The sequence below is a fragment of the Odontesthes bonariensis genome, chromosome 12 (assembly GCF_027942865.1).
Source record: "Odontesthes bonariensis isolate fOdoBon6 chromosome 12, fOdoBon6.hap1, whole genome shotgun sequence".
NCBI classification, from domain to species: Eukaryota; Metazoa; Chordata; class Actinopteri; order Atheriniformes; family Atherinopsidae; genus Odontesthes; species Odontesthes bonariensis.
The window spans coordinates 25754863-25781192 of record NC_134517.1 but is presented as its reverse complement, the minus strand read 5'-3'; the positions used below and the strand labels follow the sequence as shown (position 1 = coordinate 25781192).

At 39.5% G+C, this 26330-nt stretch overlaps 3 protein-coding genes across 5 annotated transcripts in view; 2 read left to right on the top strand and 1 right to left on the bottom strand.

Annotated features, from left to right (window-relative positions):
• The window catches only part of LOC142396788 (E3 ubiquitin-protein ligase SH3RF3-like), a 90022-nt gene extending 79220 nt beyond the window's left edge, over window positions 1–10802 (top strand). For 2 of the 3 annotated variants that reach the window (XM_075479880.1, XM_075479877.1), the window contains 3 exons: window positions 494–819; window positions 4729–5102; window positions 6624–10802. In XM_075479880.1, the coding sequence (XP_075335995.1) occupies window positions 494–819; window positions 4729–5102; window positions 6624–6792 (869 nt within the window). In that variant the 3' untranslated portion in view covers window positions 6793–10802. The remainder of the gene's footprint in view (window positions 1–493; window positions 820–4728; window positions 5103–6623) is intronic. The other variant, XM_075479878.1, reaches the window with a different exon arrangement.
• A 1098-nt stretch (window positions 10803–11900) lies between these two features.
• septin10 (septin 10) lies at window positions 11901–22069 on the bottom strand. Its single transcript, XM_075479876.1, has 10 exons — window positions 21900–22069; window positions 19989–20103; window positions 19389–19584; window positions 19051–19237; window positions 16180–16341; window positions 15059–15155; window positions 14723–14891; window positions 14489–14621; window positions 14183–14361; window positions 11901–13477 (listed from the first exon to the last, which is right to left on the bottom strand). Exons 1-10 carry the CDS (start codon window positions 21927–21929, stop codon window positions 13462–13464), a joined length of 1284 nt encoding a protein of 427 aa, XP_075335991.1. The 5' UTR covers window positions 21930–22069; the 3' UTR covers window positions 11901–13461.
• A 550-nt stretch (window positions 22070–22619) lies between these two features.
• Window positions 22620–25449, top strand: sowahca (sosondowah ankyrin repeat domain family Ca). Its single transcript, XM_075478744.1, has 4 exons — window positions 22620–23080; window positions 23619–24004; window positions 24105–24494; window positions 24914–25449. Exons 1-4 carry the CDS (start codon window positions 22729–22731, stop codon window positions 25367–25369), a joined length of 1584 nt encoding a protein of 527 aa, XP_075334859.1. The 5' UTR covers window positions 22620–22728; the 3' UTR covers window positions 25370–25449.
• Window positions 25450–26330: the final 881 nt, after the last annotated feature.

Below are 26330 nucleotides of genomic sequence, written 5' to 3'. Positions count from 1 at the left end.
ATTCACGTTTGCATTTGCCAAATGTGCTTAAACAAACTAAAGGCTTTGAAAAAAAATTTAAACTCAAGCCACTTCATACTGTTGCTGTTTCTACAGGAGTTTGGAGTTAAGCTTTTCTTTGCTGTCATGTTTCTGTTTATCAAAGCCAGTAGACAGAAGCATGCACTTAATGTGAGAAATCTTCGTTTTACTTTAACTTTAAGCTTGCTAATTGGCACTTTTTAATCAAGGTGGCTTCCTACTTTGATTTAGTTTTTAGTCAATTAAACACCTAATAAAGATTGTCTTTGCTCTTGCACTTTGCAGATTGCACCAGCAGCCCTAACATTACTGCTGGTACACCTTTAAAGAACCAAAGGAAGTTTTTTTTTGGTTTGTTTTATAGTGACGCTAACTATAAATAACTTGATATAGCTATTAGTTCAGATATTGATTATATTAATAAGTCATCAGATTTACCAATCAACCTACAGTAAATATTTGTGCATTTTAGTCCACAGTCCTCCCGCTGGAAGCCCCGAGCGCCCCGCTGTGGCCATCTCTCCCCTGCGTCCTCAGAGCTCCTCCCCATCGCGCTGCTCGGGTCAGTCGGGTCGTCCTCACTCCATGGTGTCTCCAGCATCCAGCATCGGGCCCTCCCCCCTCTCCTCCCCGGCTTCACGTCCCATCCTCTCTCTCTCCTCGCCTCTCTCCTGTCTCACACCTCCGAACGTTTCAGCAGTGCTCCTCAACGGCGAGCCAGTCAGTCCCCTGCAACCGCCATCGCCGGGCCCCTCCCACGCTCCTTCTCAGGGTGCCCTCGCACCTAAAGCAGAAAAGGTAAGGCTCATCCCCACTCATAAAGATGTTAAAACAACTTTTCAGCATATTTAGATATTTTGAGCTTATTTTAAAACAAAACTCAACAGAAAGAAGTGTTGTAAATGATCAGAAAATTAAACTAAAACTTCAGAAATATGTGTAAAAAATGTATTAATTAAGTAAGTAATAGAATTGTTATTTGAGCTGGGAATCTGTATGACATTCACTTATCAATTCTGGATCATTCATTTATTTTGTTCAAGCAGGAAACTGAAGATGGTAAAACCTATCTTTAGATCAGTGTTTTCATTTCACACCTTAAAGCAGTCTGCACATCCTTCCTTTCCGACATGCTACACTAATGAGCATGGATAATAATTGCAAGGAAAATGAAAACACTTCCTATTGACTCCAGACATTTTAACTCTCCCGGTAAATACTCCCCTATTAGGATTGTATTCTTATTATTATGCCAGGTAGGAAAACTTTTTTTTTCCATTGCCTTCTGCAGTTTTCTGGGTTTGTATTCTGTAATGTGTATAGCTTTGTGTGTGCATATGATGTGCCAGTGGACATTCTCTACCTTATTAGGTGTAATTAATTCAGGGTACCATGGATGAATGTACAGTACCAATGGTAAAGGATTGCATAGAAAGCTTGAATTTAATCCAGCTTAATTTTTCTTACTGTTGGCTTCATTGTTGCATAGCTAACTGAAAATCAGTTAATTGGCAATGGAACAAAAAGCCCAGACCTGTTATATATAAAGAAGAAAAGGAAACATCAAAATGAGGCATGATACAGATACACTCTGTTACAGAGGAAATGACAAAGCAGCTATGTTTACTGCCTGGCTGACACAGTTTAGGGTAATCTGTGTTTGACATGCTGTCTCGAGTGCAGCCCACATTACCGTCCATATCGTTCTGGACACCAGGATGTGTTACACGCCATTTCCAAGAAGTCTGTATTCACAAGGCAGCTGCAGTCCAGAGGGCTTACAGTATTTCAGGTTAATATAGGAGGACTGTGGACTAAAATCCACTACACACAAAGCAGCTGCAGTTTTATATATAATATATACATAATATACAAATTAATCTTAGGTAATATATTATATTTCTTTGATTCTATGAACATGAACTTACCATGTTTTTTTTCTGTCTATCTTTTCATGTTTCTTACATAACAAATAAAAGAAAACATCATAAACAAACACAATAAAATGACGCAGAATAAGACTTGACTTGCTTGTCAGTTAGATTGTGAGTCTCTGCTGCCTCTTAGTGGTTTGTTTTGGAACAACACCAGCAGTTTGACACATACTGTAAACAGGCACACAAAGACAAGCACACACTCACAGGAGGCAGATTAAGCCTTTAAGCCTGCAGATGAAAGAAGAGAAGGAGTGATTATTCACTATTTGGGCTATTTTCAACCCGTCCCCCTTTTCTCTGCCTAAATCCCTCTGTTCTCTCTGTCTTCCACTCTCTCTACTTACTTTTCACCTTCTCTCTCTACTCCTGTCTTTCTCTTGCTTCCTACACGCTTTTGCTTATATACCTGAGGTTTACTTCCACCACCCCTTTCTTTCGATATCCCTCCATTTTCCCTCCATTCATTCATTATCATTTACCTTTTCTGTCCCCACATCTTTCTCTAAAATTAAAATTCAGACAATCTGTATTTGCATAACAGGCAGAAAATCTGTGTTACCAAAGCTGTTGAACATTTCACGAGAGTGTGTTTCAGTACCGTGCCAGAAAGAATTATGAGAAATATAGCAAATAGGTAATACTGAAATCTCTGTATTTAGGAAAAGCATATAGTTTTAGAATGTATGAGGATTTCCAGTTATTATGAGTGTTCAAAAAGCTACTCTAAGTGATTTGCTGAGCTCTCATTTCTTTCCTCCTCTGTTCTAAGCCTGCTTTTAAAGAATGGGAATTGTTCTCATGTCTCTTTTTGTTCTGGTAGAGTTTCCATCAGTTACTTTGCGAAGAGTGTTTAACAAGAATTTGGGAAGAATGTTTGGGTAGGCTGTCACTATCACTAGCGCAATAAAGCACACATGTGTTAGATACCAGTGTGTTTGAGTTTGGTTGTCTAGTGTTTGGCAGCTGAATTTATCTTGGTGATTAGTGGTACAACTGATACTTATTTTCAGGATGTATTAATCCCCTGATTATTTTGGTCAGTGAACCAAGTGACACGTTAAAATACCAGAAAACAATAAAAGATGTGTCTTCTTTAGGGCTGCCATTTCCTTTTTTTGACAGGACCATTTTACAAAAATAATCTAGACTAATTTCCCCAGTGAGCTAAACTTTAACAGACAGCAGCATTTAAAGTGCCTTTGTTTTGCCTTTGTAGACACAGGAAAGTCATTTGATTTTAGCTTGTGCAGGAACAGGCTGTTGTCATGCTGAAGTCATTTCAGCTGGAATAAAGAAAATGAATAGAAAGGACTTGGAAAATGTCCCATGAAGAACATGGAGACACTTTTAACTGACTGCAGAGGCGTTTCTTTTTCCAGGGCAACTGGAATTCCAATTGCTCTCATTCTGCAGTTAGAACGAGAACAACTCGAATCCGTGCAGTGAAGATGTCTTTATGTGAATCACTGAAAACTGAGATCTCACATGAACTGAAACATCAGAACTGAAAAAAGAAGCCCAGAAATTGTGAAATCAACCTTGTGTTTGTTGCTCAAGATGTTAAACGGTTCAAAACGTGTTGTGCACATGATTAGACGAGCAACACTGAATTGTAGGGGTTGTTGCATCTAGAATGTAACGCACTTTGAATTGCCTTGTGTACGAATTGTGCTCTACAAATAAACTTGCCTTGCCTTGCCTTGCTTTGTTAAATTGAAACTTGCTGAATTTTCATCGACTGGAATACAATAGATCATTTGTGTGTGTTTTTACGAGACTTCACGCTTTTGTGAAAACATGCAGAACCAGGAGATTACTTACTCCTTACTGTGAGAAAACACTATAGCTGATACATGCATCAATTACTTAAACACTAATAATCCAAGTGTCAAAATATCTGCTGCATGATCCTGCAGCTAGTGTGTTAAATCTAATATGAAAGCCCTATGCATCATCCCATTCTCAGGCCTGCTCCATATTGATCCATGCTGTCATGTTTGAGAGTATAAATATGCAGTCAAGCTGCAATAGTGTGACTGAATGGGCAGTATTCTACTGTTCTTTCATAATCACTTACAAAAGAAACCTTTTGAAAAGCATTGGTTTTCCTTTGCAGGTACCATTAAGAAACACGTTCTCTTTAAATCAATACAGGCTATTCAGCTGCACATGTCTTTAGCAAGAAAAATAGTTACAGAACCACTTTCCTTAGTTATATCTCTCTTCAAAATACACTCTGAATGAGAAGGGGTTCACACTGTAAATTCTGACTTGTAATAATTAGTCACATCGCTGTTTTCATCTCTGTGAGCCATGAGTATGAGTCCCAAGTGACATTACAGTTACTGTGTGGGGAAAGAATTTTTAACAAGAGAAGCTCTACCTGTTCTCATGTGTCAACTTTTTTTTTCCCCCACATCTGGTATATTAGCAAGCTAACCATAATGGGGATTTAGTTTTTGGTTTTGTATGATTGGAAAACCAAGATATCCAGCTAAGCTGTCTGATACATCAGAAATTTCTGTTTCAGTAAACTTGTTTGAAGGAATAGTTTGGCATTTTTAAATTTGATACAATGTGCTCTGCTTATCATAAATACTCAGAGAAGGTGATGCAGCTACAGTAACTTGTAGATCCCTTCCTGTACACGTTTGTTTACTCCATACGTCAGACGCAATGTAAAAATCGTAACCTATAAATCTATAATAGGTTTATTTCTGTATAATTCCTTGCACCCCCATTATGTCTTTTCTCATTTTTTCATCCTCAGAAGGAGAGGAAAGCAGCGGGTTTATTAAAGCTCTTGTCAGGGGCAGCAGCTAAGAAGAAACCTCGCTCGCCCCCATCTTCTCCACCCACCCGTGACCCCTTACTGTCTGGTCAAGGCGCTGTTGCAACCGACCCCACCCACCATCCTCACCACCATCACCACCATGCCCGTTCAGGTTCCTGTCCAATGGCTTCACAGGGACGCGCCGGCTCCTGTCCAATCGAAAGCGAGATGGCGGGCGCCATTGGGCTGGAGCCTCTACACAGGAAATCTGGATCTCTGGATACCAACTTCCCCATGTCTCCCCCTGCAACACGAGCTGGCAATGCTCTGATGGTTCTAAGACCTGAGCCAAAACCTTTGTCAAGAGAGAGGTAGGTCCTCACACACAGGAGAAAACATAGAGATAAACACACGCTTGAAGGCTGAATGCCCGAACACAATGATGACAAAAACAACACTTTTTGAACTTGCATCTGCATACAACAGGAAATATTTTCCTACAGCATTGTGTAATTTTGGGTGAGAGGAATTTGGCATTCAAAGTGGTCCTTAGAGAGTCAATGATAACAAAAGCGTAAGCAGAGAATGAGTGAAAACAGAGTCAGAACCACCCAGAGGTGTGCTCAAAAAACAATAAGTCATTACTGTGGATCCAACTAAGACTGAAATAAAGACCAGGATCTTCTAGAATTTTATCATAAAAAGAATAAAAACAACCTTTTCCAGTGTGTTATTGTTGTTTAATCAGCTGGCATATGCAATCTACACTATACAATACAACATGTTACATTAGAATTCTTAGTGTTGACCAAAAGCAGCACTTTATACTGATTTGAAACATTATAGATCTTTCTATATTCCTTGGAGATGCATCTATACTCAGTTGATCAGTTTGGAACATCTTATTTCTTCTCTCATTCACATAAGCACACACACTCTAACATACATTTTATCCCCCCTTAGAGAAAAACAATAAAAGTCAGGAGCGTGATTATAGACACTTCAGTTGTGTCACAGGACATTGAGGAGGAATGAAGCATTTAATGGTAGTATGTATCATTACTGTCAGCAGTATCCTGCTGCTCTGGGAGTTGGTTAGTTGGTATTCACAGAAAGAGATGCAGACCTGTTCTTGTACATGGAATAGAATAATATTTTTTTATCAATCCTAAAAGGAAAGTTGTATTGTTGCAGTATAAGGAATAATTGGAGTTATAAGTAGAGTAAACAAATAGAAATGGATAAGAAGAAGAAGAACAAAAAGTTGCAATGAAGAAAATCGTCATTATGTTAGGTCTTTGCTGATGGCAGGGATGACTTCCAGTGTTAGCTCTTATTGCATGGAGCTGAAAAAGCCTCTTACTGAAAACAGCTTGTGCAATCAGAGTGAAGCAGACGATTTTGTGACCATTATTTTGGTGAATTTCAGATCCTTTGGAAACTTGATTCAAACGAGGCGGTAAAGCTCAAAGCATAGCACACCCAGAAAAAAATGTGTCCACCAATGAGACATGTTTTCATCCCTGCAAACTGGGAGAAAATAAATAGAGCCAAATGCTGCAGAATCATCTGACACATCACCAAGTGTAACCTTTTCCATCTAAGACAAAAGTCTGATGTTACACAAAGCCGATTTTCTGTAAGTCAAATGCAAGATTGTAGAATGTTCTGGTTCATCAAAGTCAGGATTTTAGAATGTTACCAATAATCAAAGACAAGATTTACTGTCAAAGAGCATTATTGACTTGTATCTCGGTCAATATACAAGCGCCCCGCGACCCTGAGTTGGATTAAGTGGATATAGAAAATGGATGGATGGATGTTCAGTCATGGGACGTTATCCATGCTGTTCACAGCATCATGTATATTAGAACTCTTTCTCTGTTTTGCAGGTATCGGGTTGTGGTTCCCTACCCTCCGCAGAGTGAGGCGGAGATTGAGCTACGGGAAGGGGACGTGGTATTTGTTCATAAGAAGAGGGAGGACGGTTGGTACAAAGGCACCCTGCAGAGGACGGGACAGACAGGACTGTTTCCTGGCAGCTTTGTTGAGGGCTTCTGAATTGCAACAAGTGGACAAGCAAACATCTTCCTGTTTCTGAGTTATACAACACACAAACACACACTTGTTTTTCTATCTTTGTAGTGATTCATTATAGATATTCTGCATTCCCTAGCCCCTTACCCAAACCCTAACCATCACAGCTAAATGGCTAACGCTAACCCTAAACCTAACAAAAACCTAATTCTAACTCTGACCAGGAAAAAAAAGTTTCAACCCTCAAAAAGTCCTTTAAACTTGTGGGGTCCACCATTTTGTTTCCAGAAAACATGTTAGACCCCACAATTATAGTGGGATCCTCCTCTTTGGACCTTATGAATATAGAAAAACAAGAACAAACATACACGAACAAACTACTTGAAAACACATCTAGTTTGCTCACAAATGTCATTTACCTGGATTTCAGTGATGAACTGCATTTTATATGCTGATGTTGAAGCATTAATCTCTAAAACAACTCTGGAGTTTTACATTGAAACATATTTGATGAAGCCACAAAGCATAATTCTTGATAACAGTCTTCAGAAAAGCCATATTAGTCCAACTAATTTACACACATACACACATACTAATTGGGAGAGCTATTCCGGCTTCGACCAGGCCAGCCACACAAGAAGCAGGGAAGGGTTTACTCATCACTCATGCTTCAAACCCGCGATGTTGACTACTGAAGCCACAGACTCAAAGTGCACAAAAAGATGAGCCCTGCCTCCCCGTTCTCCTCTTTGGCGTCATCCACCAGCAAGCACTAGCACAAAAAGCATTAGCTCTGCTTTTCCACCGAGACCTCAGAACTTGAATCCGGGTGCTTTCTTTGTTTGAGAAGAGAAATTTTACAGCCAGGTGTTGGGGGAAGCGGCCAGCCTACACTCCAGGATCATTGTAAGCACATTTCCATGTCTAATCTGTGACAACAAGCACATGTTTCTTTTCAACCCAGTATATGTTAGGAATGCATGTAGCATTATTACGTTTTTTATGTGTTGTAATAGGTGTTTGTGTTGTCCTGCTGTGATAATCTTTCACAAGAAATTTAATTTAAAAGCAGTGGTGCAAAAAAGTTAAGACCGAATTAGGTAATTCATTTTTCTATTTATATGTCTTAATTAAATGTCTGCAACTTTGAACTTTTATTAAATTAGACTTTCGTAAACCCCCAAAGCCAGATTAAACTGAATTAGCTGGCTTGTTGAATGTAAGAAGAAACAGAAAGTCACACCAAAACTTATTTACATCGTTTTTTTTGTATTTATAAAGTTGTTTTTGAACTTTGGTACGAGATTAGAAACAAAGAAATGCACTTGGTGATAATGTCAGAACCCACCTCTATTTACACATATACAGTATTTTAAACATGTATTTACTTGTCATGGGGATTTTTACTGCCAAATCCCTCTGTTTTAACATGATTTATTTCTGTAAACAGGCACAAAGTAGTGAGGCAAAATGACTAATCTTTATCCAGCCTTTTCAGTTTGAAACATGAACATTTCCGCGAAGAAACAAACAAAAAAAGTTCATCGGAAATTCATTACTGGAAATACAACAAATTGTTTCATGAAGGTTATTTTTTAACAGGAACTCGTCTTCCTCAGACTTTTCTTGGGAAGCCGTCGATAGTTTTGTCCGACTGCACCAACATTGTGAAAATAAATGTGCAGATTCAATGCTCTTGAACGAATGTACAATTGACTGGACAAGGAGATACCTGCTAGTCAGAAGGCAGGACACAAATGTTTGATAAAAACAACTGCCAGCCTTTACATTTTTTTATCTTGGAGCTTGGATCTAGTCAAGTTTACATTCTGCCACAATCCTCTACCCTCTGTCCTTTTTGTGGAGACAGAAAAACACCTACACTCAGATCCTAACACAAAGACAAGGCTTTTCTTACCACCAAGCACAAAAATGTGTCATTCATACTAATCTGAGTGTAAACAGAGTGTCTGTTAGTGACTGTTGCGCCTCCTTGGTTACCTGCATTGCTATCACCATAGAAGATGGCAGAAAACCACCTCTTTTTTTTTCATTTCATCTTTTGAAAAACATCTCTAAATTGGCCAAACTTTGTAAGATCAAGAGAGTTTGGAATCTTCACTTATTTATTATCCAGATGTATTTCACACTAGTTATGAGGTCATCCAACAAGATCCTCAAAGACTTGTGGAATACAAGCACAACACATAAGAAAAGAGCACAGATAATAAATTAGACTTGAATTTGGAATATTCTGTAATACCCCCCCGAGTGGTTTTGTTGAATATATTATGATGTATTTTCAACATAGTTGAAAAGAAGATCAGGCCAACAATTTTAAAAACCAAGCACAAGAAAATGACTTATTCTTTGTTCATTTGTCTGTGAAGTGGAGGTGACTCGTCATGGTACGTAAAATCATCTAAAATCATCAACCAAAAAAGTTGTGCTGTTTGAATTATTATCCTGCACTAGGTCACAGCGCACACAAACTCGAGTTATTCAGTTACTATATGGATATGAATAGACTTTGTATGATTTTTAACACATTAAATGTTTGATCGGTTATGTCTATTTATTCTCATTTGATGTAAGCGTCCAACATATATACGTAACCAATATATTCTGAGTTCGATTGGGGAATTTTGGTTTAATCAAGCTGAAAATGCAACCGTTTTCCTGAAATTCACAAAAAGGAAAGTTGCATTAGTTATTCAAAGCATCAATGTAAACAAAACCCTGTTTTCTTTGGAAATCTGTCATTCAAACCTTAGTGCCTACATATGTCATCAAACACAAACTTATACTCTTTGTACTTTGCAGAACAGTGGCCTCTTGCCCAGTTTCTGTCATTATGATGGGCCTGCTGGTTGTTTTCAATCAGCTCTGTTCTGTTTGGCTCAATAATTAAAACCAGCAGATCCCAGATCAACTCTCGACAATTCCTGAGCAGGTTTTTTTTTTCCTTTATATATTTGGAGACCTCCTGAACCATGGACTCAAATTTCTATTGTGAAAAAGTTAATCACAGTTTCTTGTTTGTGACGCAGTTCAGCAGATTTCAAACAGTGTTTTCTTTCCACGGGGTTTGATGCTCTGAGTAGAAAGAGTTTACAACAGTCAAAACATCAGGAATAAAACCACTGCACAGTGGTCACTTTAGATGAAATAACTTGAAGTTCTGGTTTTCAATTTTTTTTTCTATGTGTTTAAATTATGTGACCTAAGCTCATCATTCAGCTCAGCTTCCTGGTTGTAAAATACTTTTTGAAAGCTTATGGTGACAGCTCGAAAAATGTGACTAAGCTCTACAAAGCAGTTGTAATTCCTTCTGGGCAGGAACTTGGCACATCCATATGATGCTCAGTTTTCAATTGAACTTATGTGAAATTACCCAAATAGCCTGCTGATTTGGACCAATTGAGGCACCACTATTGGCACACTCAGTCCTGTTCTGGCAGCACTCACCAAGAGGAAGCCCAGTTCATTATACGGCACCTGTTCTGAATTGCCTCTTCAAACGTGATGCCTTTTAGGCAGTTTGAAGTTGATACCTGGGCATTGTATATTCTCCTCCCAGGAAGCTTGAGTGCTCACTCTGCCATTTTCAATTAAATGTCAGCCATATTTGTTCTTATGGAAAATTGTATGTGTGAGTGTGTGTGTGTGTGTGTGTGTGTGTGTGTGTGTGAGAAAGAGAGAAAGATAGTGGGAGGAGACCTCTGTATGTAGCTCTTTACACAAAAAATAAACTTTATGGACGCTCATGCCTCATTAGGACTAAGTTGAGAGAGAGACAGTTGGTACAGTAAGTGAAACAGAGTAAAACAAGATTATATAAATATATATAATTCTATATTGTGCAGAATATTTATAGGCCTTTTGTGCCATTGAAGTCATGCTCTGTGCTGGCCATTTCCAGCGCTCTCTACCATGTGATCATTATGCATCGTCTTGTACTGATGACCCGTGGTTGATATGATTGTTTTTTCATGTCAAGTGCATTTTTCGCAATAAATGCCTTTGTTTTAAAATAGATTTCCTGTGGGCTTTTTTTGTTTGTTTGTTTGTTTGTTTGTTTGTTTGTTTTTGCATCTGCTTGCATCTTTTCAATGGAGGCAAAATAGAAAATTATAGGAAACAATTCCCGTGTATTTGCTTTGATACAAACCAAACACATTAACCGTGTAGCCCATATGGACTTAACGGTGGACCCTTTGACAATTCATCCTGAGAATCATTTACTGTTCTTATTCGAATGATCTTTTCTCACAATGTGAAGCCTTCTGAGCAACACTGAGTATAGATGTCTCACAGACTATTACCGCCTTTATAATTATAGACATGGTGCTGAGGTATGCCTATTTTCACCCCCCCCCCCCCCCCCCCCTCTTATCACCCTCTTTCTCTTCACACTCTCAAGCAAAAACCTGACATGGACAACGTGTGTAATTGGTAATTTCAGAGCATCGCTGACACTCTCTCTAAATGACAACCTCATTTCTCCTGGAGTCAGGCCTGTCAACAATGATCACCTCCATTTGCATTTAGAGTGACTAGCAAAAAGGTGACAAGGGTAGGTGTATAGGAATATGTGTGCACTTGACAGTGCAGGTGCATGACAGCTATCCTGGATTTATGTTTTTCAGAAAAAAATGAACTTGATTCTGACACTCAAACTGCTGTCTCTGAGGTAAGCGAGTAGCTGATTTTTAATTCTCTTTTTTTTGTAGAGATCTCTACAGTACCGAGATAGTGTTTACACCTTTTCCCAGAATGTGGGTGAAATCACCCAGTCGCTAAACATGTCTGCTCACATATAAACACACCTCCCTGTTTTGCCACTGTAAAATAGTTTCTTCTGGGTGTACTTTTCCCTACCTAACACCAGCAAGGTGCTGCAGGCTCCTGCAGTGAATCGATCAGCACACCCCGGCTATATGTCAGACCTGTCTCTCCACCTATCTGCGAGCCAGCACTTGAGTCACTTGAAGGGCACTAGAGCTGGAGGGTGAGAGACAGCAGGGAAACTAACCTCTACTAGACAGCACAAGACAGCGTGTGGTATCTGTGTCCTAAATTTAACCATTTATGTTTACCCGCACCTCTTCCCTCAATAAACAAACACAATGTGGCATGACAAAAATACAGTTTTATTTTAAAAGAAAGAAAAAGAAGAGAAAAAAAAATCCCACATAATACTGTTTGTTCCTTACGTGTCGTAGTACAAATGTGTCCCACGCTTCCTCCTGTAGGCATCAGTATGAGGAAAGTGTATTTCTAGTGTGTTTCACACAGACAAGGCAACAACACACATTAGTTTACGAATCAAGTGTCAGTAAATGTGAGTTAATGTTCTGATTATAAATCAGACTTTTCTGGAAACCAGCACCACAGTGTTCTGCTTTATAACTTGTTGTTTTACAGTACAAAGAGAAGTGAATACAAATATGTAAAAATAGACAGTAACACAGAAAAATAGTATCTCTCTTCTTTTGCTCCCACAACAGACCAACATGACATGATGCATAGATTCAGAACAGAGAAAACTGCAAACTTTAACTGTTTGTGCCAACAGGAAAATAAGGGAGTGAGTGAAATAAATTTCACATACATTTGTGTATACGCTGTAAAGCGTTTTTAATCCTGAATCAAGCCATCTTAGAAAACTGTCCAACTGTAAATGCAGTGCAGAGGTTCAGAAGTCCTTGCAATGACCACAAGAGGATCAGTGTGGCTGCTGTAGGATTTTTGTACTCAAGTCAGAGAAGCAATTAGGAAGCATAATGCCCTTTAAGTAGGATTCTAAAGAAGTCTTCATGCTGAAAGCATAAAACCAACTCTCAGACATGGTAACAGATACAGTTTAAACCCTTAGAGATATGTCTCACTAAAGCAGTTAAACTATTTAACCACTTTGAGATTAAAAAAATACTGTAGTTACAAATATGTTTCGAAAGTGTTCTGCTTACATTTCCTTGCATTCGCAACCTGCTAGTTCAGAGGACTAATGGTGTGGTTACTATGGTTTTCCAAGAATGTAAGTTGTGTGTTTGTACCACAACATCCATTATTATGTTAAAGGTTTTATTGATGATTTAACATTTTACTTTATTCAAAATGAAAGAATGCAACTTGCAGCTGCTGTAGTTTAAATAAAAATGATGTATTCAATTTCACCCAAAGCTATGGCGAAAACTTCAGCCAAGTTATGATAAATTGCCCTTTTAAAGTCTTCACTTTAAGATGCATGTGGAAAATTGTTAACAAGCTCTCTACCTGAAGAGAAAATCTGAAAAGGGCTTTTATATGTAGAAGCATGAAAAACATACGGCAGTGTGTTAAAGTGAAAAGGTCTCTCACACTGTAGTATACCTGTCCAAGTCCCTTGGAAGTTTCTTCTCAGTCTGGAAAGTTAAAAAGCTAAGTATACAGAAAATAAAAGATTTATATAAAACAAATGTAAGGATAAATATAAAAAACAATACAGAAAAAGCCATCAAACCTACAAAAAAAAATAAAAAATACCATGGAAAGTGTACAGTCTTTAAACTTTGGCAAGTCATGCTCATTCATGCTGCAGGCTTGTGTGGTGTTTTCTTGGTTAGTGTTTTAGAGTGGAGGAAGGTGATGTGAACAGAATGTCATTGGTTGTGCTGGTCATCGTGAAGGGTCCATCAAATCCAAAAGTCTTCACATGAAGCCAGAGCTGAAAAGAAAAAAAAAAAAAAAAGAAATTTTGATTAAAATGAGCAATTTATAGAACTTCCTGTGTGCATTCATCACTTCACTGCAATCAACTGAAATGTCCACTTAAGCTAATGACCTGTGGGCCTGTTTGGTCAACTACTTTCAGTAATCTTCTTTGACAGCTGGTGCAGTTGTTGCCACGGGGTAATTTTACCAGAAAGTGGTAAATGTGTACATCATCGTACAAAGCTCTGCAAGCTAAACAAAGTCTTAACAGCGAGTCACAGCACAAAAAAAAAAAAAAAACTATTTTCACCATCAATGCCAGCATCATTCACTCCGGACTTGGTGCTGATTTTTATTTTTTTTCAACCTACTCCCCTAATAAAATCTCTGGAACACCGTCGGGTGAGTGCTGGCTGAGAAGTGCTCCCTCATTCTCCTTTCTGCTGACCAGTATGCCATTTTCTATTCACTACTTAAAATGACTTGCAGAAATATAGGCTGTACTGTTATCAACACAACAATGAGCCTCATCTGTTTCTCAAAATATTCTGTAAAGAAAGAAAAACAGCAATTTTCAGAGCCCAACAATATCCCATTCAGACTCCTGTGTGCTAAAAACAAAGATTCCCAGACCAAATTGTCCATTTTTCTCCTGAAAATCCCCAACATTTCTGAGTGAAAATGGCGATACATATGAGTGTGGAGAAAGGCGTCTTACTTCTTGCGGTCCTTGTCCTTCTTGCCGTTGGCTGTGAGGCTCTGGGCCTGCAGGAGTTGAGCTGCTGTTCGTCTCTTACCGAAGGAGCTCTGGTCCTCTTCAAGAAGCCTCTTCTTCTCCTCCAGAGCTGCTTTCTCGTCAGCGTGAAGGCGCTTTAGCTGCTCAAAACGACTCTGCAGCTAAACCAAAAACAAGCAAACACTTATTACCACCAAATAAACATTCACAATAGAACAGTTATATTCATTCCAGCCAATATTTTGGACCTCCGGGGCAAAAGACATATCTGAAGATATAGCCGAGTACCTCTCTCTCAGCCTCCTTCAGCTCAGCTTCTTTCTCCTTCACCCTCTGCACAAAGATTTGCCTCATCTCATCCTCTCTCTTCTGCAGCTCCACCAGAAACTCCTGACGCTTGGCTTCATAAGTCTGCTGCAAACTATGTATAGAAACACAAACACACAAGCTCATGTCAGTTATATATCATGTTAGTGAGCTGGGCACTTTGGATAGTCTGGTGTAGGCGAGTGTGCAGCTCACCTGACAGGTTTGCACTCTGGGCCTGTGTCTTTAAAGCCCATTTCTTCCAGTTTGCAGCGCCTATAAAGCTCATAATGCCGTGTATGAGTTTGCTCCCTCAAGTCCTCCATGTTGACACAAATGAGCATCTCCCTCAGCTTCACAAAGTCGCAGTGATTCTCGTTCTCCACTGACACACATGAAAACAAATTTCAGTGTTATCCTTGAAGTTGGCTTAAATTACAAAAACACACACACACACTCATCACACTGGCCAAGGGACTCATTTCTTCACAGCAAAAGAGTTAGATCTGGCTGAGCTGAGCAGTAAAACCCACAAACACAGATCCAGCCTACCTTGAACAACACCCCATGGATACTGACGAGCTTTCACCATCTTGTTGCCAACGGAGACTTCCTCTGTACTGCCTACGACAGCAAATGGCAAAAGGCCCTATAAAAAAAATAATTAAAAAAGCGAGAAATAAGTATATATTAGGGTAAACAAGTTATAGAACTGTTAGAACATGTAAAAACATGTATATTTGGTTGCAAATTTCAGAGAATTCACAAAGTCGGAAACTTTTAATGGGAATAAACTGGAAATTTTCTTGGGAACTTAAATATAATAGGTAAAAAATATACTATGTCATAAGCTTGGCTAAAACAGTCAGATGTGATGCAAATACAGTTGAGTGTCTGTGCTTTTCCTCAATCACAGGCACACATCACACTACTTACTGCATGGCTATGTATGCATGCAGCTTACTACATGCATCGTGCATTTATGGTTTTAAAGTTTAACAAGCAACTATTAAATCATAATGTATTCATACAGTAGCTAGCTAACTGGTAAATCAGATATGCTGAATGTGCGCTAGCTAGCACCATTTCATTAAAGAGGCTAGGTGCTAGCTGCCTCAAATGTGATGCTGTTTCTTCTACAAGACTGTTTTCTGTAACCCTACAAAATTCCAAACAACATCAGTTGTAAAGTATTTTGAAGACCATTTCATTTATTGCTGCTAACTATCTACATCTATCCATCTTGTCATCTTACTCAACAGAAAAATGCAGCGTGCGCCATCCGATGTGTGGAGGAAAATTTCCAAAACTTCTGAACTTAAGTTCCCATTGAAAGTTTCTGGAAGTTTTACCAGGGATTTTCCACCCCTTTGCAATCCTACTGGCAGATCAAAGGTATCATCCACAAAAACTCCAGGAATTCTTCATCATACAAATTCAAAGGCATAAATATCCTTCCAAACAGCATGTCTGCAGCTTTACTTGCTCTGATACTACAGAGAAATGCTAGCTCTGAAGTTCAACCGATGGGGAAATAAAAACATGTGCACCAATGGGAATATGTGGACCAAGAATTTCAAACAAATTACCCACAATTCCCCTAAAGAACTTGCACCTAAACCCCTGGATGCTGGTACAGCTGTAAGTGTGTGTGTCCCAGTGTGTTTTCTTACATTCATAGTCGTGTTGACTTTGGCCACAGTCTCGTCATCCAGTGGAAACTGGTAGATCTGGACACCGTTGCTGACCAGCTCACTCATGATCTTGATCTTAAACTTGTGCAGCTCGCTCTTACTGATGGTGTCAGCTTTGGCGATCACTGGGATGATATTTACCTACAGTCAGATGGGATGCATGTTTGTGATAAGCAGCTTCTTCTTACCCTGCTCTCATTAATCATTACAAATATCTGCAAAATTAAGACAATAACAAAGTACATTTCATTAAGTAGAAAATGTTAAACACACAATAAAAAATATGTGACAATAATTAATTAAAAAAAAATAATAATAATAATTTAAACTACTAGAAAAATGTACTCTTTCATTTTCTGTGGCTTCTATCTTCGTACATAGAGCTTCCTCCTTCTTAACGACACTAAACTGATGTTTACTTCCCTTTACGTTTATATCTTTATAATGTCAGAGAATTGGATTTCCAAAAATTTTATAATCAAATAATCTTTACTAAGAAAACTAACGTTGTTCACAATGACAGTGGCTGAAACATCAACCCATGGTGACGTTAGCATGTTTTTCACCAACTACACCAACAAGAAAAAGTTAGCAAACATGTTGCGATTGCTCTGAAACAGTTAATATCACTAAGCATACCACCACATTATCGTCAACAAAAATGTAATCCCCCCCCCCATTTTTTCATAAAAAAAATATATCAGTTTCCAAACTGTTTTTAGATAAGCTTTATATAAACCAATTTCAAGATGTTATTTGTGGCCCAGCAGTTAAATCTGGTGCCAAAGTGGCCCCGCATTCTTGTCTGTCATCTTGTCGAACCAAATAGAGGCTTGGAATGAGTTGTTGTCACTAGGCAAGCTTCTGGGCCAGACCACACACACTTGTAGACACATGCAGTACACACACTGATCCCAGCAGAGAAAACAAAATGATGCAAGGAGATCTGTTCTAACAGCTGTGTGAGTGAGTGACTATCTGTCACTGCAGCAGACTCAACAATTGGCTCTTTCTGTGTGTCTCCGTACAGTAACACAAAAGGACAACTCAAGTGTGTGTGCGTGAGGTGATTACGGCATTCCACTGATTCTTCTATTCCTTTCACACGCAAATCCGGGGTTACTGCCACTTCAGAGCAGCAAAACCTCATAAACACACAAAATACACAAAGTCGCTACACACAGAGAGCATGGGAAAGTTTCTGACCACTTCCAAGAGTGATGGAAGGCGGGTTTAGTGCGGCGGATTGTGAATCTCTCCCAGCAGTCACACATTAAAAGCATCCCAGCATAGTTTCTTATACACAATCTCTCTCACATACACATCCGTTTCTAATAACTTTTCAAGTGATGTTCCCTTCTGATTCTTCAGTACACACTGCATGTAGACAAAAATAAGCTGTTTTAAAAATAAGCAACCTCTTCCAATGACTGCTTCCAAGTTCTAAGCATTTTATATCTTCATAAAATGGTCATTGATCAGCAAATATTTTTAACCCAGCTATCATTTGAGCTTTGTCAACAAATCATCTCCTAATGAACACAGTGTTCATGACACTGAAGACAGCCATCTTTGGGATGCTTCTATCAGACAGCTGTTATTCCATGCCGGTGTCTTTTAGGCTCGCTATAAAGAATGGGTTGTGTACTACCAAAAGATTTCAATGGAACTTTTACAGATTCATTTTATAGATTTAATATTTTAACATTATTCCTATAGGTAATTTTGAGTTGTCGTTTATTTTCTCTTATGTACGCTTACAACAGGCCAGTCCCTCTGTTACTCTTCACTTTTAGGGAAAATACTGAATGCAGAAGGTTCAATAATATTGTTTTTCTGTGTAATACTTACAGAAAAAAAACGAGTTCTACTGCTGCAAATGAGGAAGTCTGAAATTAAAGCAATACAATATTTGCATCCAGCTTCAAAACCATTCGTCCTCCCTGCTCTGAGCATTATGAAACAGAAACTATGCATTTCTGAATAGCGGCTGATGTGAAGCATGGTGCTCTGGTCATTTCAGACTGAATTTATGGACGCAGTTATTGCTTCACAATCAGAAGCTAATGGTTGCCCTCAATCGTTTGGCCATGATTTTATAGTACAATTAACTGAAATGTGGACTCTGAACTGCAGGCAAAAGAAATGTTTTTGTAGCAATAACAAATAGGAAACAGACAAACTGAAATCATCAGAACCCATTGGTCCTCTGGTCTTTATAAGAAAAAAACTCCTATTTGGCCATAAGGTTGCTGCTGTGAAGGCTGCCTGATAGTATATCTCGTCCAGCTATTTTTTAGCTTCTTTTACAAATGCTGCCATAACAAAATCAATTTATCCCTCACATGCAACCTGAAACACTGTCATCTCACAGCAAGAGGTGTTCCTGGTTCGAATCCTTGCTGGGGCCTTTCTGTGTGGGGTTTGCGCGTTCTCCCCGTGTATACGTGGGTTCTCTATGGGTACTCCAGCTTCTTCCCATTGTGCACGCTAGATTAATTGTTGATTCTAAATTGACCCTACGAGTGAATGTGAGGGTGCATGGTTGTTTGTCTCGGTCTTGGCCCTGTGATAGACTGGCGACTCATCCAGGGATACGCTCCAGCTCCCCCTCGACCCTGAATTGGAGTAAGCGGGTATAGAAAATGGATGGATGGACATGCAACCAGAGGAGAATTAGCTATGTTTTTTTTAGTAGCTTGCCCATTATCAACTAAGGTACTGAGTCAATCTACGATGACAAAAAATATCTCCATTACAGTTTCTATGTGAAACAACTTGTTCTATTCCAGAAAGATCCCCCTAACTTTAAAAATGCCTGAAACCCCAATACTGTGTTACATTTCCTACCTTGCTGTCCAGCTTCTTCATGGTAACCAGATCCAGGGATTTAAGTGAATGACCCGAGGGGGAGATAAAGTAAAGGCAGGCATGGACTCGAGAGTCATGGTAGTTGTGCAGAGAGCGCTTGATTTTTAGCTCCTCTTGGAGATAACTCTCAAACTGTCTGTCAATGTAGTCCACCACCGGCTGATAGCTACAGGACAGACATATGATATAGGGATTTGGGATCCAAATGACAGATTATATCAGAATGAAAAATGTTTCTTAATGACATTCATCCCAACAGCTCAGTCATTGTCCCACACAGTCAATAACACATTTTCTCAGAGATATTTTAATCGCACCTCTCTTGTTTGTTCATTTGATCCCCGAAGCCCACAGTGTTGACCACAGTGAGACGTAGCCTGACGTTACTCTCCTGCAAGTCATAGGTTTGAGCCCGCAGCTTCACCTGAGGCTCAAAGTGGGATGACTCAAAGTTCTCAAAGTTGGTATTGAAAAGAGTGTCCATTAGTGTAGATTTCCCAATACCAGTCTCACCTAGAACAAGAAAAAGTGAATGTAAAATTAGGTTCACAGAGATTAATTTAATGTTTCACGTAAATTATGTCTTTCTGAATCTTTTTTCATAACTTAGATTGAGAGACATTTCAAACATCTTTTAGATGTTCTGAAACATGTTTAAGAACATCACAACGGTGTTAGAATAACTGCTACTGAAAAACTCAAATCTTTGTAGTCGATATATAAAATTATAAAGAGACAATAATTTGTGGGTAGGAAGTAAATATAGAGTCATTTTAATAAGAAACAGAGAGCAAATCTAGGCAAGAAAATAAAGCTGTATGTGCATGCATGTAAGCAAGTGAGTGCAAAGTAAGATTTAAGGACAGACGAGCATATGAGAAAGGGATATTGTAATATATTTGAGTATGTTGAGGTACCAATGCACAGAATGTTGAAGCAGAAGCCTTGGCAGATGGACTTGTTGACAAGCTGATCTGGAAGGCTGTCAAAACCAACATGGCCAGCGAGGGACAAGGGCCGAACTCCTTTATCCTGCAAAACACATTACACATTATGATTACAATGAATTGAACTCCAATTGGCTTGAATTGGACTATACTATTTAAGTGCCTTGAGATGACATTTGTTGTAATTTGGCGCCATATACAAAAAAAACTGAATTTAATTTAATTGAAATTGAATCCAGACTTCTCATTCTTAAGATGCTGCAACTGTATCATTTCATAGAAGAATACACTTATCTTGAAAGGTGGATAAATGGGATTTGTCAGACGTAGAAGTTTAGATGCCTGGATGCCATGTCAGCCATGTTTTATTTTTGCCTGAGAATCCTAAATATGTCCCTTGCAGTTGTTGACATACCTCCAGATGTCAAGCAAGTTTCGAGGAATTTTCAAAAAAAAAAAAAATCTGCCTTTTTTTTTTTTAAATAAATAAATAAATGCATGTATACATAAACACAGGGTGCTTACGCAAGTCTTGAACGTCTTAATAAGTATGGAATTTTGAAGCACTGTTTTCCAGACCTTGAAAAGTCTTGAATTTTGTGTGAAAGTCTTAATAAAGTATGGAAAATAATTGTATGGTAGAATTTTACAGTATGCTCAAAGGCGAAAATTGTGAAATGAGAAATAGGAAGGTAGGCTATAAAACTATCATTTTACTAACTGGTCACGTACTGTATTAGCCTAATGGGATGAGATGTGAGTGAATTCTAAATTCTAAATACATTCATCCATCCATTCATTCATTTTTTTATAGATAGTTTTTGTGACACTTGTTTGATGTGAAATTCACGTACTTGTGATTTTCATGTTTTGAAACGTTTTCATCAGTAAAAGCATAATTTACTGTGAATAATGCATTTGTTCATTGAATACTAGCCTATAAAAATTAACATTTCTAATAAACACAGTTGGTACAATCTCAACCAATGAAGTAGGCAGTAGGCACACAAGTTACAAGTACATAAAGTTAAGGTCTTGGGGAAAAAAAGTATCAGTTTTAAAAAAGTCTGGAAAGAGTCTGGAATTTTAATTTGCAAAAAGAGCAAGCACCCTGTAAACATTATTTATTTTCATTTTTTTGTGCACATTACCTCTCTAAAATTTATTTTAGGTTTAACACAACAAAAATAAAAAGGACTATCAAGCCAAATATCACGTGAAACAGCCTTGATTGGTGCATTTCCTCTAATAGCGTTACATCTGGACTAACTAAATATCCTGAGTATTGGTGGTCACCTAAACAGAGACTACCAACTGACTTTACCTGCTGACGTTCAGAATATCCCTCACAAAAACCCCTCGATTTCAATTAAATGTGCTCTACTGTGTGGGAAACTTTTTTTAAAGTATTTCTGGACAATCGACTTTGTTCAAGTGTATCAATAACAGCTTTCAACATTATCACTTCGATCGTGTAACCAACGTAACTTTGGAACTGAATATTGCCTAACTTAAACCTCTGTTGACTAATGTAAGTTTGTTTTTTTAAGATTTTACCAGTGCGTCAGCATTAAAGAAATATTTTCATGAACCAACATGGGAAAGCTAGCCAGCTAGCGCTCTCCCCAGTGTACTTTGATGAGAGATGTAACAAGGAATCTCCTTTTAAAACTAAGTTACATGTAAAAACTCATATGTACCACATACCTGTCCATATCAACGGCTGCTATTTTGATTAATCACAATCTAAAGTCTCGTTTACAACGTCAGGTTTTCAATAACTTCGGGAAAGCGGTAGCTAACTTTATAATAGCCTCGGACACTCCCTGCTAAACTGTCAAGAATAGTCATTTGTAAACCACAAGCAAGAAGAATGCTTACCGGCTGCCGAGCAACATCCAATAAAGCCATAATTTCAGACAGAAGTTAATATCCAACGTAAATCCAGAAGTTAAAAATAACGAACCAATTCTTTATTTAATTCTGTGTATCTATTTATTCCAGAATCCTATCCAGAAGCGCCTTTGCCTCTACCGTCGACAACTGGACAGACGAGCCCACTCAGAACAATGTGGAAATGAGGGTAATTCTGGTTCATAAAATTGTTAAAAGAGTGCAGGGTTTATAAACTGGGGTGACTACTGCAGACATACTAGTTTACAAACATTTACAAAGTCATGCACATTAAGCTTTTAGAAAATCTTAGCCAATAATTAAATTTAGCTGTTTTTAAAAAACAACTTACCTACCCCCCTTTTCTGGATAATGGTACAGCGCAACTCAATTTTCCCCGTTCTCGTGCTGTTGTGTCGCGTTAGAAAAATTCCCAAGCTGATTTTGATAAGTCTTACGCCTATTCATTACCTTTGTTTGAGAAATGTTACGTCACAAATAATATGAGAGTTTAATAAGGTTGACAACATTTAGAAAATGCACTGGCAGACCCGCTTAGTTCTGACGACAAAAGCAAAGCGCTTTGCTTGTATCATAAAATTATTTTAGAGAAGTACAGGCGACCCCTGTCTGCGAAAGCTCGACATAGATTTTACCAATGGAGGAGAGGAGGAGAGGAGGAGGAGGAGGAGGCCGTTGAAGAAGATGCTGTCATCTGCTGCCACCGACTTAAGTGAATGAGCATGACCGTGGGTTTATTTCGCAATGCTGTCTCATAGCTAAACTAAATAACTGCAATCAGTTTCAGTCATTTGGGATGATAATGGCGTCCCAATGCACGGAGCAAGCCGTGCAGGAGTTCCTGTTGGAGAGAGGAGGGAGGGTCCAACATATGGAGCTGATCGATCATCTAATTACACTTGGGGGGTTGAATGACCAGTCAAACGAGGAGGTGGATCGCGAGGTGCTGAAACGCATTGTTGACAGCGTGGGCTGCGTGAAGGTGGAAAACGGCGTGAAATTTGTGTGTTTAGACACCGAGGGCAGCATGGGGTCGGTGATGCGTGCGGACGCAGACGGCCACGATCACACGGAGTGCAACGGTAACGTCAAAGAAACGCTGGACAACAAATATGTGAACGGAAACCCCGACAACGGAGACCAAACAGGTGAGGGAGACGCGCCCATTTTGATGACATTAATGTATACGTGATTGTTTTTGTACATTTGTGTGTCTTGATGCTCACCATCGTTGATCTGGCTTGGGTTTAGTGTGCCGACTGAGTTGTATAACACAGTGTAGTGTAAGGGTTGGACCATTGTTTTGAAGGCTACTGAATTGGGTTTAGTGAAAGCTGGCAATAAGTGTTAAAAATAATTTGAGAAAATAAACTATGAAGCCCGATAATAGTTACCCAAAAATTATATCTATTCATACCTGTCCAGGACATAGAATAGAATGCCCTTTATTGTCATTATACATTGTACAACGAAATTGGAGAGCTTCTCCTGAGCTCAGTGCAAAACAATTTCAAGTAAAAAAAAAAAAGTGCAGCTTTGCATAATGATAATATAAGAGTTAGAAAAAAAGTATAGTGGCTTGTCTGTCAAAATTATGCAATAACCTCTTCAAATATAAGATATGGGCTCTTGGCAAATTGCACTGAGCTTGATAACAAAGATAAAACATGTTTGACCATTCTGCAGGAGCTTCAAGCCCACCGTCTGTCAGCCTGGACAATGACAAAAAGTCAAATGGCAATGAGCAATCTGCTGCCCCATCCCAGAGTAAGACCTTCTCAGGGACCCCTAATGCTGCTGGAGGAGGGGAGGTGAGGCTGAGGGACAGGAGGAGGCGAGAGTCGGCCCCAGTTATCGGGATGCAGGATCTTGACCAGCCCCACTCCTCTGGGGCCCACAGCCAGCAGGTTAGAGGGGCACGCAGGGTGTCAAAGGGATCTCAGCGGGCGATGCTGATCAGCTGCCTCTCTGAAGACAGCGCATTGGAGGGACTGGAGTCTGTTGGGGATATCAACACACCCAAAGGAAGCCGCAGGAACTTCATAGAGCTGATGATGAGCAGCTCTCCTCAGGTAGGAATTATAGATATTCAAATATTGTTAGTTGTAACATAAAACAGTCCAGAAAAATAAATCTAAAGACTATAACTCCTACGTAATCTGCCTCTCGCAGGTTCGGAGGTCCCTGATCAACCGTGGGCCCCGCATCCGAGACTCGGTGAGGAGCGACGGCGACTCAACATCGATCCTCTCCTCCACCACCGATGAGGACTGCGCCTCGGTAACTCTGGACCCCCTTGAGCACGAGTGGATGCTTTGCGCCTCGGACGGCCTGTGGGAGAGTCTGCAGCCCCTGCTGGCCGTCGAACCGAGTCTTTTGAGCAAAAGAGACTTTGTGACAGGCTTCACCTGCCTCCACTGGGCGGCCAAACAGGGCAAAGCTGAGCTCATCTCCCAGCTGCTGGCCTTCGCCAAGGAGAACACCATACCTGTGAATGTAAACATGAGATCAAGTGCTGGATACACACCACTACACCTGGCTGCCATGCATGGACACACACAGGTGGGTTGCAGGGGGTCGGGTGTCATGTCTTTCACTTGCCCAATAAAGCGGCATGCAAATACTTACACTCTATCTGCGCATGTAGAGTCATTCGTTTTTAAGCCCATTTTTCTAAAGTAATGAATGTAACTATGGTGAGGAATTACAAACACTGACATTTTTAAGTGTAGGTTAATAAGATAGCAGCAAGACAATACAAATGTTACCTTTTAAGGCTGGTTAATTGACTGAATACTGACAACGAATTCAAGATAAAAAAAAATGATCATCTTATTTATTGTCTTTTACATCAGGTCTCTTAACGTTATCTGTGAAAGTAACTATTTTGAAGTGAGCGGTTTTTCAGGTTGATGAAAAAAAATACACCGACTGTGTGTTGCTTTTCACCTGAAGTTCGGATGTGTTGTCTGGATTTTCAGGTGGTTCGTGTGTTGCTGTCAGACTGGGAAGCAGATCCTGAAACTAGAGATTACAGCGGGAGGCGAGCCATCCAATACCTGCCCCCGCCGCTTGTCGCCGACCTGCAGCAGGAAGGAGTGGTCACCTCACCAGGAGCGGAGTCGGACACTGAAAACGGCAGCGGCAGAGGGCGAGGCTGGAGGCTGCCCAAAGTCCTCCAGGGAAACCTGAATCCTCTGCGGCTGCTGAACCCACCAGCAGAAACGGCAGACGAGTCAGCAGGGTCTGGGAAGACCAAGGGGGGCTTGCAGAGGAAGACGTCTTTCAGCAGGCTGAATGCCCGGCTGCATCGCGGGCGCCACCGAGCCCAGATCATCCACAGCGCTTCCTTCAGGGACACAGGAGAGGTCGGAAGAGGAGAGGAACTACCCAGCAGTCCTCTCCGACCCAGGCCGCTGTCCAACCTGTTTGGATGAAGTCAGACCTGCGATACAGATATTTGAACCACTCTGACATCATTTTATTTGCAGATTGCTTACCTTTATAAACTGACTGGTCAGATATTTCTATGACACAAATTAATTGTATACAAAATAAGAGTCGGCGTTCTCACTTGGCAGTTTTTTTTTTTTATTGTAGGATTTTAGAGGAATAACCACAACTTCATCTAACCACAAATTTATGTTTTTCTAAAGTGAATTCATTTTTGTTCTTCGTGTCGTTTGGCTTTTGTTCTCCACAGAGTGGAAGGTGACGTTCATGTAGCATTTTATTTGTCACGGCAACTAATTTACCTGCCACTCAACCACAGATCTGTGGAACTCTCTCCAACTTTTGGATTTTTCCATTTTTTTAAGAGCAAATTTGGAGTAGCTAACCAACATTACACCAGGTAACTTCCATCGGCATGATGCAAAAGCAACATGCAGCATTGCAGAGTGTTCTCTTTTAATTACAGTAGCATAATGAAAAAGGAAAACAGCACTTTGAATCGATTCCACACTCATCTCCAAAACCATATCTATTTACAAAGTAATATATTTATAGAAGTTCAGTTTATACATTTTTTACCTCCTCCAATAAAATGGTGCTGATGGGGTTTTTTTTGTACATTTCTGTAATTTCGAACATATCTGATTATTTTTTAATCAGCAGATTTTAATACTCAAACATAGTTCTTGTATTGAACAAGCTTGTACAGTCAGCTTGTTTGCACTTGTCACTTTGAAGCTGGTAGCTGATGGTGGGATTGGACTGCATAAACCTAAACCACACTGGTTATTTTTGGTCTTAGGCCATTGATTTAAGTTAATATAGGTTATCCACCGTGTACATGAAGTACAAATGAGGACGCATATTTCTTTCCATACCTTTCCCTTATGTTCTTTGATAGTTGGCACCAAAAGTGTGGGAAATTGTGAGATTGGGGGGATCCAG

Bases quoted from the DNA above. Each gene is read 5' to 3' on its own strand.
- septin10 (XM_075479876.1), bottom strand. From the start codon at position 21,929: ATGGCTTTATTGGATGTTGCTCGGCAGCCG. The intron at 19,585-19,988 runs GTACCTCAACAT...TTCTTGTTCTAG, and splicing joins CTTCAACATTCTGTGCATTG to GTGAGACTGGTATTGGGAAA. The intron at 19,238-19,388 runs GTGCGATTAAAA...TCTGTCCTGTAG, and splicing joins CAAATGAACAAACAAGAGAG to CTATCAGCCGGTGGTGGACT.
- sowahca (XM_075478744.1), top strand. From the start codon at position 22,729: ATGATAATGGCGTCCCAATGCACGGAGCAAGCCGTGCAGGAGTTCCTG. The intron at 23,081-23,618 runs GTGAGGGAGACG...ACCATTCTGCAG, and splicing joins CGACAACGGAGACCAAACAG to GAGCTTCAAGCCCACCGTCT. The intron at 24,005-24,104 runs GTAGGAATTATA...TGCCTCTCGCAG, and splicing joins TGATGAGCAGCTCTCCTCAG to GTTCGGAGGTCCCTGATCAA.